Source organism: Teleopsis dalmanni, chromosome 2, assembly GCF_002237135.1.
Source record: "Teleopsis dalmanni isolate 2A chromosome 2, ASM223713v2, whole genome shotgun sequence".
NCBI classification, from domain to species: domain Eukaryota; kingdom Metazoa; phylum Arthropoda; class Insecta; order Diptera; family Diopsidae; genus Teleopsis; species Teleopsis dalmanni.
This window is the reverse complement of record NC_051847.1, coordinates 60420856-60437006: the sequence shown is the minus strand read 5'-3', so window position 1 is coordinate 60437006 and position 16151 is coordinate 60420856. Positions and strand designations below refer to the sequence as shown.

At 27.8% G+C, this 16151-nt stretch overlaps 2 protein-coding genes across 3 annotated transcripts; one reads left to right on the top strand and one right to left on the bottom strand.

The window, feature by feature from the left end:
- Nucleotides 1–2016: 2016 nt before the first annotated feature.
- Nucleotides 2017–10603, bottom strand: LOC119683559. Of its 2 annotated transcripts, none has more exons than XM_038097274.1 (3): nucleotides 10484–10603; nucleotides 10056–10131; nucleotides 2017–2810 (listed from the first exon to the last, which is right to left on the bottom strand). In XM_038097274.1, exons 2-3 carry the CDS (start codon nucleotides 10104–10106, stop codon nucleotides 2607–2609), a joined length of 255 nt encoding a protein of 84 aa, XP_037953202.1. In that variant the 5' UTR covers nucleotides 10107–10131; nucleotides 10484–10603; the 3' UTR covers nucleotides 2017–2606. The 2 variants fall into 2 exon arrangements, with proteins under 2 accessions (XP_037953202.1, XP_037953203.1); XM_038097275.1 differs by lacking the exon at nucleotides 10484–10603 and adding an exon at nucleotides 10217–10303.
- A 2651-nt stretch (nucleotides 10604–13254) lies between these two features.
- On the top strand, nucleotides 13255–13720 carry LOC119683651 (mitochondrial import receptor subunit TOM7 homolog). The gene is made up of 3 exons (XM_038097447.1): nucleotides 13255–13273; nucleotides 13337–13453; nucleotides 13521–13720. The coding sequence occupies exons 2-3, from the start codon at nucleotides 13354–13356 to the stop codon at nucleotides 13583–13585; spliced, it is 165 nt and encodes a 54-aa protein (XP_037953375.1). The 5' UTR covers nucleotides 13255–13273; nucleotides 13337–13353; the 3' UTR covers nucleotides 13586–13720.
- Nucleotides 13721–16151: the final 2431 nt, after the last annotated feature.

Sequence of the window (16151 nt, the reverse complement as noted above, 5' to 3'; positions counted from 1 at the left end):
GTTTTATATGTAAAATGTAAACAAAGAAGCTATTGCACATGCATAAATCGGCTTATGCAAATGGAAACGAACAAAACTGAAATTCATTACCATTAGTAGTTTTAGTTGCAGTGGAAACATGACATAAAATTCAATTTAACTTAAATGGCTAAATTTTCTGTATTGATAAATATCAGAATTTTTTCTTTATAAGCTTAGTACTAACATCCATTTGATGAAAGAATTCATATATGTAATTATAAAAAAAATTTTCTTCAATGTCCAAGCAATCAAAATGAAACCAGTTTACGTTTTTTGCTGTTGCTAATGCATATTTTTATTTCATTTTCATATGCAATGCGTTAGCAATTATGCAAGCAATGCAATTAGCAACAGCAATTCAAACCCTGATTTTTTTATTTAAATTTTTGAAAAAACAGTTTTTCTTCTTGATGCCAGAATCTCTGGTAATTACGAATTGAAGTTTGAAACGATTAATATATTAAAAGTTTTAAGATTAAGAGAATCAAATATCGTATCTTCAATAATGTTCTTACGAATAATTAAATAATCATTTTTGTCTTAGATTTAAATTTAAAAATTTCTTTCTTTTACTATCAAAAAGTGAGATTTTTAAAAATATTTCTTAAAACGGTTTTAGGAAAAATTTTAAGGAAGGATCTGTACGCAAAAATCTTTATTCATTATTTATTCATGAAATAAATATTTTATTATTGAATTTATTAAATTTCACCCTATTCTTGTCTTAGATCCAGGCATCTAAGCGAAAAACGAGTAGCAAAACAGTTTCATACATCAAGCACGGTTTGGGTTCTCTTATATTAATGTTTCCACTAGAAATAAAGTATATTTCTACGTCTTCTTCTTTCAACTGAACCCATAAACATATTTTTCTCTAAAGCATCATCAACTATAATGCTTCGCTAAGCCAGCGAAGATGCTGAACGAATTCGTATTACTCGTAGTTATTTCGAATGCAATAGTCGTGAACTCATAGAGGACTAATGATCTTTCCAAGAAGTTGCTCTTGAAAATTTTTAATATTGCTTCTGTGATAGCGTATATACTTCCATTAGTTTACCAGTAACCTTTCATCAAAACAGGATTGAGGGATTCTAATAGTTGATTATACTTTCATCCAAACGTAATTTGCAGATGAGTCGTTGAATGCTTTTTATCTGCTTTCGAATGTTATCAGCACAACACTACTGGGTTTAAAAAAATCTTTGGCATTTTGTCACTTCTCGAATTTTTTTTATAAAATTATATATCACGATTTTTTAATAAATAAAATAAATAAAGGAGTAGGACATCACCATCTCTCGTATAGTTATTTGTGATTATAATACTTTTGTCATTATTTTAGTCAACTATAAGGTGAAAGACCTTATATTCAGTTTGTCATTTACCGACATCACTTTTCCTAATAACCTAATTTTTTCACCTCTTCCTCTAAAAACGCAAATCTGCGTCGATTTGGGTTTTCCATTGCATAACATATATACATTGTTATGTCTGAACGATTACGATTTTCCGGTTTCCAAAAATGTTAGATAACTCTAAAAACGTTCGTTTGGGCAACAAAATTCGAAAAATTGAGAGTAAATCTATATTAACTCCAGATTTATTAATCGCAAACGCCATAAGTTCTCATATAAAGATATTGTAAAGTTCTAAACAATAATTAAAAATATCACATAATTATTTTTCAATATTATTGTAAATAATATTTATTACGTCTTCAGATTAGAAATATTTAAGGATTGTGGTTATCCTTCCTGTTTGCTACTTAATAATATAAAATAATATTTAACATAATGTATTGTTAATAATAATTTTAACAAGTTTTGTTTTAATTATAATTTATTATTGTTTCTTTTTATTTGCTTTTTAAGTAATTCCCCAATTTTATTTGTAAAACAAAAATATATCACAAAATAATAATAACTCTTGGTTGGGCTTAGAGTTTCTAAAATAAAAACGTTTTAATTAAAAATATATTTTGCTATTTTTTTGTTTTTTTTTTATCTTTAAATTATTTTTATTTTTAACTACTAAGCGAGGGAAAGCAAATTATATTTGGTAAAATAATTGTGAAGTGCAGTGGAGGGCATACTTAGTGGATACTTGTGTGCTGCATGAGTGTGCTTTTGGCCCCCTTAAAATACATAACTACATACAATACATAGACAATTATAAACTATATGAGAATTATTAGTTGAGCTTAAACGATGAACTAACTTAAATATATAACATTAATTTTTTTGCTTTTAATGACTTAAGAAGGCAATAAAAATAACTGCTTCACTCATTTGGCTTTCCCCATTTCGTAAATTCATGTTGAGTCTCAACGTTTTTGTCACTTCCAGTCTTCATCAAATACAATTCGCTTATCCCAAGAATTCAGTTGTTGTTTTTATAGTTTTTGTTCGCAGTATGATTTCCAATTTGTTTGAAAGTAAAATGACATCATCAGATCCGGTTCCTATTCTTTTATTTTTTTTTTTTATTTTAATTTCGTTTCATTTTTGGTTTTGGTTTTGTGTTGCTATGCTATGTTGTTGCTTTATTGGAAACTGCATTTCTTCAAATAGAGTTAAAGTGGTTTAATATTTGGATCCCAACAATCTGGGTTTAGGACCATTATTGTTGGATAGCATTTGTTTGAGGCTGAACGACGACAAACCAATACCAACTATAGCCATCATAGTAGCAGAACGTGTAACGATCCGATCAGGCGTTGTTGAGACAAACGCACTTGAAGAAGAAGAAGCAGCAGCGTTAGAAGCTTGTGTTGACAACTGTGAGCTCTGAAATAAATATATAATAAAATTAATTAAATCTTAAAATTTTTATAGACAATATACAAATAATATGAGTGCAAGTTTTAAGCAATGAGTTTTTATTTATAAATGCGAGAAATCTCTTTCTAATCTCTTTCCTAATCTTCTAATTTCGATCTAAGGTTATCATCTCCGGGATCTTAATCTTGAGATCCTCATCTAATCAGAATTAAATAATCATTGTAACAAATCGCTCAATAAGTCCACGATGTAACTAAGAAAAATAATGTTTTTCTAGAAATTCAATATCTATAAAGAGGCAGTAATCACTTGAGGATCATATCTGGAGAATACAGTAGTTGGGAGAGCAATTCAACATCTAATTCCATAAAGGAATCCCTAATTTATAGCGGTTTATGTCGTATTACTTTTTTTTTTAAAAATTGTGAACACACTATCTTCTGATATCTTTAAGGTCGCAGAAGAATGTTTATTAAAGCTCTAAAATTTTAGAAGATGCTTGCTTTTAACTCCCAAACCCTACCCATTGCTTAAGTATCTGCTTCTAAAACATTCTTATATTTTTTTAAGAATAAATAGGTGAAAATCTTTAGAAGATTGAAGGACTTGAATGAGGGCTCTTTAAATGCAATGTTTGTCAATGCATTTACGATATGGACAGATAGACAGACGATAGGATTTGGATAGATAGACGATAGGAGATGGATAAACAGACGATAGGATATGGATAGAAAGACGATAGGATATGTATAGATAAACGACAGAATATGGATAGATAGACGATAGAATATGGATAGATAGACGATAGGAAATGGATAGACAGACAATATGATGTGGATAGACAGACGGTAGGATATTGATAGACGATAAGAAATTGATAAATGATAGAATATGGATAGATAGACGATAGGAAATGGATAGACATGATGTGGATAGATATGATGTGGATAGACAGACGGTAGGATATAGACAGACGATAAGAAATTGATAAATGATAGAATATGGATAGACGATAGAATATGGATAGTTAGATGATAGGATATGGATACATAGAAAGAGAATGCTTTGTTGTCCACATTGTACAGAAATGGCTTAGATAACCTGTTTGCACTTTTTTAAAATTGAAGCCATGGCTTTGTATAACATAACAAAGCCAACTTGAGCCCCAAAAAGGAGCACATTGTGATAGTCCTCATAGACGTTATAGAAGTTTTGCACGGATATTCAAAGATATCCGAATGTGTCACTGTGTTCGGGCTAAAGTAACTCGAAAATCAATATATTCAAAGCTTCAAATGATATTTGAAGCTCTTTTCTATAATACATATAAAAAAGAAAAATTTTCTGTGATTTTTCTTCAACATTTAAAATGTTTTTGCTCAGACTAACAGTAAAAATTACGGCACTGAGCCAATTTTACACTCAAAATAAAATTAAAGGTTTTTACACCGATAAATTATTTATGAGAAATTAAAATATTTATATATAAAATAATGCAGAAATTGAATTGGATACTCAAAATCTTTTCATACTTTCATACGTGGTGATTACTGAAATCAGAAATAATGTGACTGCATGTGCGGAGGTTGAATGAACCATTCAACAAATCGATACACATTAAAAGGAAATGTTTTTTTTTATTTAAATAATGTAAACAAATTACATAAGAAATTTCAAGTTCAATGGCAGATACAAAACAGCTTTTTATTCACAATAAAAATTTTTGCTTTAATAAAACAAAATCATTTCTTTAATTTTATTTTCCCACGTATCAAAATAAATTAATTTCAAATATTTTAAATGTTTTGTATAAAAGAAACACAAAGAAATGAATGAAATTAAAAAAGAAATAATAGGGGGAAAAAATATCTAAACTATAGGTCACTTGTTAGCTAGCCTTATAATACTTTCCATTTTAAATTTTATAAGCAGTATATAGTAATCTCTATCTGTGAGTTTTTCGTAAATATTACTTCTTAAAAATAGTTAATCCTAGAAAGACCATGTGTTGGGAATTACATTAATCAGTAAGGTAGATATTTAAATAATATGCTGTCAAGATTTTATGACATTTAGACGAATGGTAGTAGATTCATTAAAAAAATGATGTATTAACTTGGATACTTGGTATCAGTATATGCACACAAAATAATCACCAGCCAACTTTTCTAACATTAGGAAATATAGCCAAAACCCACTTAAGCACAAATATTGGCTCGTTGGGATAGTGCGGATAAGACGCCAGCCCTAAAAAAGCATCTTCAGAATAGAAATTTCAAACATCTAGTGCAGGAATACTGTCCGATTGAAAAGACACAAATCACTCACTCAAGTAGAGCAAGTCTGGACAAGTCTACGCACTTGACTACATATATCCCAAATTAGAAAAAAGTGACAGCTCTGTCAAGACGGCTAGGTTACGAGCCCTGAAGAATTTGAATATTTTCATAGCCAATGATAAGAATTGACACAAGAGGTAGACTAAAATTTTTTCATCATCTGCAAAGTCATAGCCCTGATAAGACTCTTTAAGTAATCAGACCAAATCTTATTGCATGCTTTGCTAATAAACAGTAACCTATCAGTATCAATATTATAGTATTGACCTGGTTCCATTTTAGTTGAAACAATTGATTGATGCGAATTTTGTCCAGGTAAGTCTTGTTATCTTACAAGTATCTTTATCAATCCAGACTTCTCTTTCTAAACATAATTAAATCAACTATTATAAGTATAATAATGCTTTTAGAAACGACGATAAGATACGTTGAGGTGATTAATTGCTGCTCATATTCGTTTATGAAGTGGAAGAACTAAACATATTTCTAAACAATAGTCAATAATCAAGCTACAACAATGTTAATATATATAGAGCAGGCTTTCTTAATGATGTAGTTAATAAAACCAAAGGCAGATAGATATTTTTAATAACAAACATGCGAATATTATTTAGGTCAATATAAAACCTCTTAACCTTTTGTATGCCTAATAATATTACCCTATTTTTTAGATAACATTACGGTATAATCGTATAGTATTTTTATAAAAATACGTTGTAATGTATAATTTTTATTTAAACTTAATAGTATTATGAATGAAAAATTTGAAAACTTTAAATTTAATTAAATTTAATCTCTGTAGTGTAGTCCACAATCTATAGTCTACACGTTTATAGATTATAATTATCTGAATATTATAAATATTTTGTCCGTAATAGTTATGTTATATATGCAAAAAATGTCGAAAGAAACACATGCCGCCTTTTTTTGATTTGGGTTAGGGTGGGGTGGCTGTTGGCAAAAGACATTTGAACGTCTGTGAAGACGTATACTACACATCTATAGTATAGTTAGCTAGTAAGTATAATTACTAACTAATTAGCTAGTTAGTATAGTTACTAACTAATTAGCTAGTTAGTATAGTTACTAACTAATTAGCTAGTTAGTATAGTTACTAACTAATTAGCTAGTTAGTATAGTTACTAACTAATTAGCTAGTTAGTATAGTTACTAACTAATTAGCTAGTTAGTATAGTTACTAACTATAATTAGCTATAGTATAGTTACTAATTAACTAACTGTGTTTAGACTAAACTTACGTCCCGTATCATTCCGGAATGTAGACCCATGCGTTCTTGAAACCGTGTCTACATGTATCGTATATGGTACTTTCTAACAAACTACCCATTTTTATTACATATTTATTTTACTATAAAAGTAAAATATGTTAGAATATCAGTTAATTCTACACACTTCAATAAAACCAAGAGCTGATAACAGAAAATATCTTATATTAAGATAAGGTCTAATATATGTTATACCCTCTTTTCGAGCGAATGTTCCTAATTTCAACGTAATTTCTTAAAGAATTATTATATTTATATACAATATGCTAATAAACTATGAAGTCCAGTCTTTGTTTATATTTATATTGATTGTATATACTATATCGAGAAAAAAAATCTGGTTTATCTACATTTTTAGCATTTTTATTGTCAAACAAAAATCTCAAGGAATTTGCTTTTATTATCAGCGAAATTTTCTGTGACGTTAACGATCGCCGCCAACTCGGCGTCTGAACTTATTTCAGCTGATAAAATATGCGCAGTTCAGTTAAAAATAAATTGGAACATAAAAAAAATATAATTAATTAAGTAACGTAGAATATAGCAGATAATAAAATGGGAAATGTGCAGTAATTAAGATAGTGCAAAAATACTATAATAAACTATCGAGAAATAGATAAGTTTAATCCACTTATCTGCTAATGTTTACAAAATGCAAATTAAATGCAATTTTTTATTTTGGTATTTTTGTTATGAAACATGAAATAAACTTTTTAAAATATATATATTTATATATTTCTTATTAATTCTTTATAAAAATAAAACGTACACTAGTGCCATGTCACAAAGTTTTCTGTATTATGGTAAATAAACAGCACCGTTCGTATCAGTTCACACCTTTCCAGTTTGTAAAGATAACCGCGAATATAGTAAATGGTTCTGTAAATCTTTTAAATGAGTTAGTCGACTAAAAACAATACTAGGATAGGTTATTAGGATAGGTTCAAGGACATGAATGACACGAGATTAAAATAGTTGGATATCATAACCCAAAAAGCAGAGAGCACATATTCTTAATTGGGCTCGATTGATAGAGCACTCGAAAAGTTATCAACAAATTGCTGAAAAAGAAGTTTGCAAACAATGGCCTTAATCATCTATTCTAGATGATTCTAGATATTTCTGTTCTAGCAAAGGGAATATCAAATAAACTACTTTCGCTAAGCAGGTCAGACTATAAGCTTTTAGTGACAAAAAAATTGGAACTGGAGCATTGAAAGTTTGTGCAGCATTGGCTATTTGTGGAAAAACACGTTTAGTCATCGCTTCTAATTCGACAGACACGAGTTCTAAGCCTGGCACTTGCAGTTTAAAGAAATTATGTACGGACTATAAACTAATTAAAAAATTCGAATATTTCCTAAGACAACTGATGATGAATACTTGACAATACTCAAAACAGCGTTGTATAGTCAGCCAGACTTCAACAAAATTTTCTGTTTTATTTTATCACATAATCAGTACCAGATACATATTAAGCCTGCTTCCATAAATATTCTTAGCACAGCGACATCTATGATTAAATGGTAATAAGTATTAGACTCAGTATAATATTAGATTTAATATTCTTAGCACGACGATATTTTTGAGTGAATGGTGTACATTTTGTCTACTTGCTATTAAAATTTGATAAAAATCACTTAAGATTTCGCTGACATTTATGTCTTGTCAATTTGTATATGTCGGTGAAAGTAAAAAAAACAAGATGGGATAAATTGTGAATATTAAATTCTCTACTAAATTGAGTAAATATGACACACAAATAAACGGGATGCCAATGTACGGGAATGAATGCATGTCGTGCACACAGATTTTTCGTGTTGACCTTGGAAAAAATGATCGCACACCATCTCTAAAAACCACTCACAATGAAAAACACCCAGAAAGTTAAAAAAATATACTTCAATGCGATGCTGGGTATTTACTAGGGTAAGCAAAAATTGATATACCGAAAAATACGCAAAAATTTCAGCAAACGAAAAATCTATGCGTGGTCTATAAGACACAATCTGACGGACGACAACCTAACAAAAAAGCTAAGCATCACTGAGACATTTTAAAAATTTTTTGATGGAGACCGTCAAGTATATCTATAATTGTAACTGATAATGAAGAATGGTGTTCCTTATATAGACCGAAAAGAAAATATCACAATGCGGTATGGTAGTGCCATGGAAAGAGACTATTGTGAAGATTACGCTTTTTAAAGAGCTAAATACAGTCAATACTAAAAGTTTTCTTAAATTCAAATGGAATTGTTCATAGCGAATTCACCCTAAAAGTTTAGAAGGTGATTGCAAAATATTATCTGGAATTTTTATAATGATTCTGGGTCAGCATTTGAACAGTTCGACTATAACATTGAAAGCTAGTCAGTTGGGTTTTATTTGTCGATAAAACATCATCATAAATTATGATTTTTTAAATGTTCGACCAAAAAAGGCAATATTGTATCAATAATATACCATTTATTTATCTGGCCTTGCGCTTTGCGACTTATGGTTACTCTCTAAAATAAAATTGAGACAGAAAATAACACATTATATTACCATCCCGCTCATCTAAAGAATTTTAATACTTTATAATTAAATCATCAGGTTGCAGTAATATATAAAATAATGATACCCAAACTGTACCTTTAGTAAAGGTAATTCCTACTGATTAATATCAGAAATTTTTAAAAAAACTTATTAAACATTTAATGTTTTTAACTAAATTACTAATGGCAACAAAGAAATTGTTAAAGAAAAGCAGTTACTAAGTATCACATCTGTTCTTGGAAAAGGCGCTCTACCATAACTTTTCTGATTCTCTGCATTTCCATATTTTGCATCGAAATTAATTCACATTGGATGATGCGCTTAGGTTGGAGTGACTGTCTTGTACACCAAAGCATATAACAATCCAAAGCATATAATATTCATACACAAACCAGAAACAACCTAAAAGGACCGCATTGGTCAGCGTAGAGATAGCGCCGAAACACACGGCTCTGCAATTGAAGAATGCATCGCTTAGATTAAGTTGGGTAATACGGGCGATTTCAAGGGATACATCTTAAATGGATCTTGAGGCCCATTGTGTTACCGTATAATTAAAAACTAAAGAATTAGAACCTCTTAGAATCCTTAAATCTTGGTCTTGCAGTTCGCCCTGATTCTCAAAAAAGAAAATAAGTGATAAGGCGACGCCACAAAGCAGATGGGAGGCGCAGTTTCATCGTCCTCTCCACAACTGCGGCAGGTATGGTTGAAAGGGAGATTTAGTCTCCTAGTGTGGTTTCCTAAAATACAATGACCAGTAAGTAAACCTGCTACAAGACTCATATCTCTACCGGACATCTCAATGAGAGAGTTTGATTTTCTTTTATCGGATGCCTGCTTATCGTTGAGTCTTACCATCTTTTGTTAAAAAAACTATACAAAATATAACAAATCAAACTTTTTAAAAATATTTAATTTTCTTATTCGATAACTTAAGGCAAAAACACACCAACCGAAGGCAATGCATTTTGTGCGGAAGCAGAAGAGAAGAGCTTCCATGTATTTTTGGTACACGCAATGTTCATATAGGATTTGCACTCCTATTATTTTTTATTTTAATTAATAAAAATTAATTGAACTTACCTGTCCTAATTTCAAACGAAAAGCGTAAGCACGAACTATGGAACTTTTCATATTTTTTTTAATTTTCAGACTTCAACTGCAATAAACAAAATATATATTTTATTAATTTTTGTTTATATTATTATTTATATTTTCTGTATATTAAATCTATTTATAATCACTTGAAGTCGCACGACGCTATAAAAATATCAAAACTGCTTCTCAAAATGCAGTAAATTATTGAAACAAAAATTATTTTCAATATTTTTATTTTTTATATTATTTTTTACTTGAGTTTATCCTTGAAATGTCAAAAATAAACTTTTTCTTCCCGTTCCAAAGCAGTTTTGATTATATAACAACAACACTTTTATTCACTATTACGTCTTCAAATTATTACAAAGAAAAGCGCACAAAAGAGACAAAATATAAAAAAAAATTATACATACTTATTCTTTTAATTAATTAAGCAACTTTTTCACAGAAACTAATTTAAGAAACTAATTTGAAAAGTCGAATTATGCAGACAATACGTCTTCGACTTCACGTTGTATGAAGCAAAAGGAACAATAATCTGACAGCACAAAAAACATATGAAAAAGTTTTTACATTCTAAATGTGGATTGTGGACTGTGGATGATACAACATAACACAAAAGGGTTACCTATTTCAATTACACGAGTACAGATATGCCCACACTGCTACGGTGCCGTACATTGCGAGACACATATACCTGTGGTACTTCTGTATTACCACTTTATTATTAAGGCCGTGTTGGAGTTCGAGTAAATTGAGGAAAAGTAAATTAAAATTCCCTTGGGATTTTTTGCACTGCACTTATGTAAATATATATTTATTTTTTTATTGTACTTATATATTATTTTTGGTTAAAGTTTTCAAATTTTTTATTTATTTATTAAACATCTTATAAAAATTTCACAATTGTAATACCTAATTTACCTAATTATTATCTTATTTACCCTACTCGAAATTCCGGTAAATACCAAAATCCTGCCACGCAGACATTATTTACTATTTCCCACAATTTACCAGCAATTTACTCGAGCTCGCATACGGCCTAGATAAAACACTTTCAAATAAATATTGTAAATGTTTATTATTTTGCAATCATTTATTATTTTACATCCAAATATTGTTAATTTCTTTTGCTTCTGAGACTATGCGCTGTTTGTACTTTCATTTTCACATCATGCTAGATGGGTTGCGTTGATTAATGTTATAGTTACTGCTGTTTTACTATATATAATACACAATAAAATAATACAATAGACTTTTATAAAAAAAAACGTGTTTCAGTTCTACTTCTTTTTTTTTCTTTCCACATAACAATTATCTGTTTGTCTACTTCATCTGCTACCGGTTGTTTGGCAACAGGTGGCCATGCGAACGCAAAAATTATAAATAACACTCTAGCCACAATGTGATCGCCACATATCTATTAATACTGGATTCTCACGAAAGTTCTATCTGTAACTTTATAATACATTCAGACTGTTTCATTTAGGCACCTGCTCATTTATATTAATGAGTGAATGTTCACATTTTAATGAGCACATTTATGCAACTGATAGAAGTTTTATAAACTTCTTTCTATAAACTTCACTTAAAACTTCACACAAAAAAAATAAGTATATAATTGATATACTTAATTATGTATATACATTTTATATATCAATCACATATTCAATTAATAAAAATAAAGATTTTATTAAGTACTTTGTTTACGGTTCAGCTGTTTATTTGTTTACATATTACATATGAAATATGTGACAAATATTTCAACAATTTGGTAATTTCCTTTGTGGAAAATTTATTTTTAAGGGTTGCATTCGACAATTTCCGTTTTAAATAAGCTGTTTTATTGACAATGAGCTCATTTATATAAAAGATTTTAATATAAAATCATCCTCATAAGTAGTTGTAATTAAAGCAGTGTTAATGTGCTATTAGCTGTCAAAAAAATTGACTTCTGGAATCAAAAAGCAAAAACATCGATTCACACGACTTGTGCTTGTAGTTTGACTATCAGACTTATAATATGTCTGCACTTTTTAACAACTTTAACAAAATATTTATCTTGCATACCTATCTTATATATATAATTCTTCTGTACGTGTGTTGACAGTGAACTCCTCCTAAACGGCTGAACCGATTTTGATGAAATTTTTTGTGAGTGTTCAAGTGGATTCAAGGAAGGTTTAGATTCACAATTTGGCCCACTAGATAATGTCTTTTTAATTAATTTTTTATTTTTTGGTATGCATATACATTTATATTAGAAATTTAAAATTTATTCATGCTTACTTTGATTTGTTTAAAAACTTTAAAATCTCTAAAATGAATCGTAAAACTGCCGTTGCATAGCTTAAGTGCATTTAAATTCTGCAGCATAATTATAGGTGAGCCAATTTTTAATCTTAAGTTATGTGGTGGTATTCCTGGTAAATCCAGAGAATTCAAAAATTCAACACACAAAAAAGAAGAATTATATATGTAAAGATATAAATAACGTACAAAAAACAATGCCACGTCTTCGTGGACGAGGAGGAAATATTTGTCGACGGACTCGGAATTCACAATTACTCCAAAACCGTCGGTTAAATAGATCGGCAGAAAACAATGAAAATGTAAGAAATCAGGATACAATCACACGTTCTAATGAAAGTCAAAAGCAACGCAACGAACGTCAGGAAAATTAATTGCAAGGGGAAACAACGTTCGCCGGGTCAGCTAGTATATATATATATTTTTTATATGTATATATTTATATATATGTATTTTATATAATTATATATATATATATATATATATATATATATATATGATAAATAGCAGTTTTATTTCACAATAGCATAAATTTATACTGTACTACGATGAACTGTCCAAGTTAAAATCTTTTCGATTTTTAAGATATTACGATTTAATTATATTTTCAGCTGTCAAAATTCCCATGCAAATCTCCTTGATTAGAATTTATTTCGCTATCGAAATCAAGAATAATTTCAAATGACAGATAAATTACAATCAAAACTCTCGTGTGAATCCAATACAACAACACATTGCGAATTTGTGTGCAAATTCTCTTAAAATTGATTTTAAAACTTAAGTTAACATGGTATATGATGAGGAAGTAATAAAAAAATTATCTGGCAACACTAATTTCATTTAACTAAATAAATTCCACAAAATCGATTTTTTGTTCCACTTTTGCTCAGGAGGTGATTGTTTTCAAAATAAACAAATTGAAGATAATTTTTATTTTGGAAATTGTTTAATTAAAGATAAAACAAAAAATAAAATGGGACTTTCCAATGATGCTAAAGACCGTTTAGAGTTTATTTTCAACATTATCAAAACAACTTTCCACTATGGTTTTATGCCATTTGTGCTTTATCTCGGTAAGTTAATGATTTTGCCCGCAATTCTTAATTTAAAATTATTACATAAAAACAATTTATTTTATAGGTTTTCGGAAAGGTCCAGAACCAGGAATGCCACCACTAACTTTACTGAGCTTGCTATGGCAATAGATTATACTCTTGTTTTAAACTAATTTATTGTCTATTATTGTTAATCATAATTTCGTTACTTAAAGGCTTCTCGTGAACTTTAAATACAGTTTTTATTTTATATATATTTTTAAACACAAATTATATATATAATATATTATTATATCTAAATATATTTATATATATTATATTATCATATATTATATTATATACATATATTAAGTTAAATATATTTGTTTACATATATTATATTTGTATATATAAATTTATTTATTTATATAAGTTAACACCCGATGATACCGAATCTGCCCCTCTCTAATTATTTAACATAATTAACGGCGCAGCCATGCGATACTTGCAAAATTGCTGCAAAACGGGTGTTGAGCTATAAAATATATATAAAAACTAAAAATACTGTAGTTCAAAAAGTTCATAAAAAGTCTTTGATTAACGAATATAAATTTTAAATATTCAAATAAATAAATTAATGTTAAATAATATAAATGACACGATGTTTAGTTCGTCAATTTGAACGTAGTTTTTTTATAAAATAATCGGAATCCTTAAGTTTATCGTATTTCATCTTTGTGCTTGGATATAGTATACCTGATTTCATATAGTTGGTTATAGTAGCCAACTATAAGCGATGTGAGACAGTTGGAAATCCATAGCTCTTTGGAAAACCTAGCGAAAAAATAGATAAAATACGAAAATTAATAAGATTAATTTATAATATGAAGATTTGAATATAACAGAGTTCTGGGATTCTAGTGAAGTTAAGCACTGCAACCATAGCAAATATCATAATATCAAGAACTATGATATGCTTGTAGAGTTATAGCGCTCTACGCAAATGCTGTATCCTCATCAAGACCATAGTTTTCCTATAACAAGATTCTCAATAGGTCGTGCTAACCTTTCTCAGGAAAAACGACGACAGCAAAAACTGTTAAGATCAGGATATAGTCATGTGCGAAATAGTTACTTGTCACGCATAAACACATCTATTCCTAATGTGTGTCCAAACTGCAGCTCAACCCTCATGACGTCATGCACCTGTTCTCCTACGCAACCGCATACACAACCAATTCAATCGATCTCTTATCCCACCCCATTGAAGTGATCAGTGACAACAATAACCAAATCGTTTTTTAACAGTTAGTTGCTTGGAAGTCTAGGTAACAATGGCATCCATGGGCTACTACAGCAACAAAAGACCACGCATAATATCAACATTATAAATGAAAACTGAGATAGATAATTTGCTAATGGATTCATTGAATTAATGGTTCACTTGGGTTAATATACATATTTTTTTTAATTAATTTGTTTTTAGTTTATTAGGCATTACAAATTTATTTCATAACATATGTATATTCAAATTATATAATTAAAAATAAATGAAATAAATAAATATAATATAAAAATAATTAAAAACGATAACAGCATTTAAAGTATTTTACTTTTAACATTCAATAAAATAATTTAATATAGTTAATTTTAATTCATTTCATTTGAAATTCTTTTATTTTAATTAGTTACTAATTAGTTAGTATTTTCATTTTCCAATATTGTTGCATTAGAATTATGATGGAAAGTTGACGTGGTTAATGCAAAAGGAGTTTGTGCTTAGACCTTTGTATTTTTTTTTTAAGATTTAAACGCGTTTTCGGTTTCTGCCAGTATAGGTGGGATAAGTGATGTCTTATGTTTGGTTCTGACATTTTCGAAAGTTCATATTTCGTCTTTATAGTTACTTGTTAAATAAAACAATTGTTTAACTTTTTTATAGTTACTTTTTTACTGCTATAAACTTTCTACTATCCATTTTTTATAGTTTTCAAATTCATTATATATTTTATATTATATTATTTTATTATATATTATTAATTATCAATATTTTATGATAATAGTATTGTAATAATTATTCTTTATATATTCATAATTATATTATTTTATAATATATAACTTTTTATCATTATTATATGGTTCACATTATCAGAACTATTTTACATTTATTTATAATTATATTATTTTAAAATATACTATTAATTATATTATTTTATAATATATTATTAATTATATTATTATTAAAATATATTATTAATTATATTATATTATAATATATTATTAATTATATTATTCTATAATATATTATTAATTATAATTATTTTATGATAATAGTATTGTAATAATTATTCTTCATATATTTATAATTATATTATTTTATAATAACATCATAATTATTTTGCATATATTTCTAATTATATTATTTTTTAATATATTATTAATTATATTATTTTATAATATATTATTAATTATATTATTTTATAATATATTATTAATTATATTATTTTATAATATATTATTAATTATATTATTTTATAATATATTATGAATTATATTATTTTATAATATATTATGAATTATATTACTTTATATTATTTTATTATTTATATTATTTTATAATATATTATTAATTATATTATTTTATAATATATTATTAATTACATTATTTTATAATATATTATTAATTATATTATTTTATTATATATTATTAATTATAATATTTTATAATATATTATTA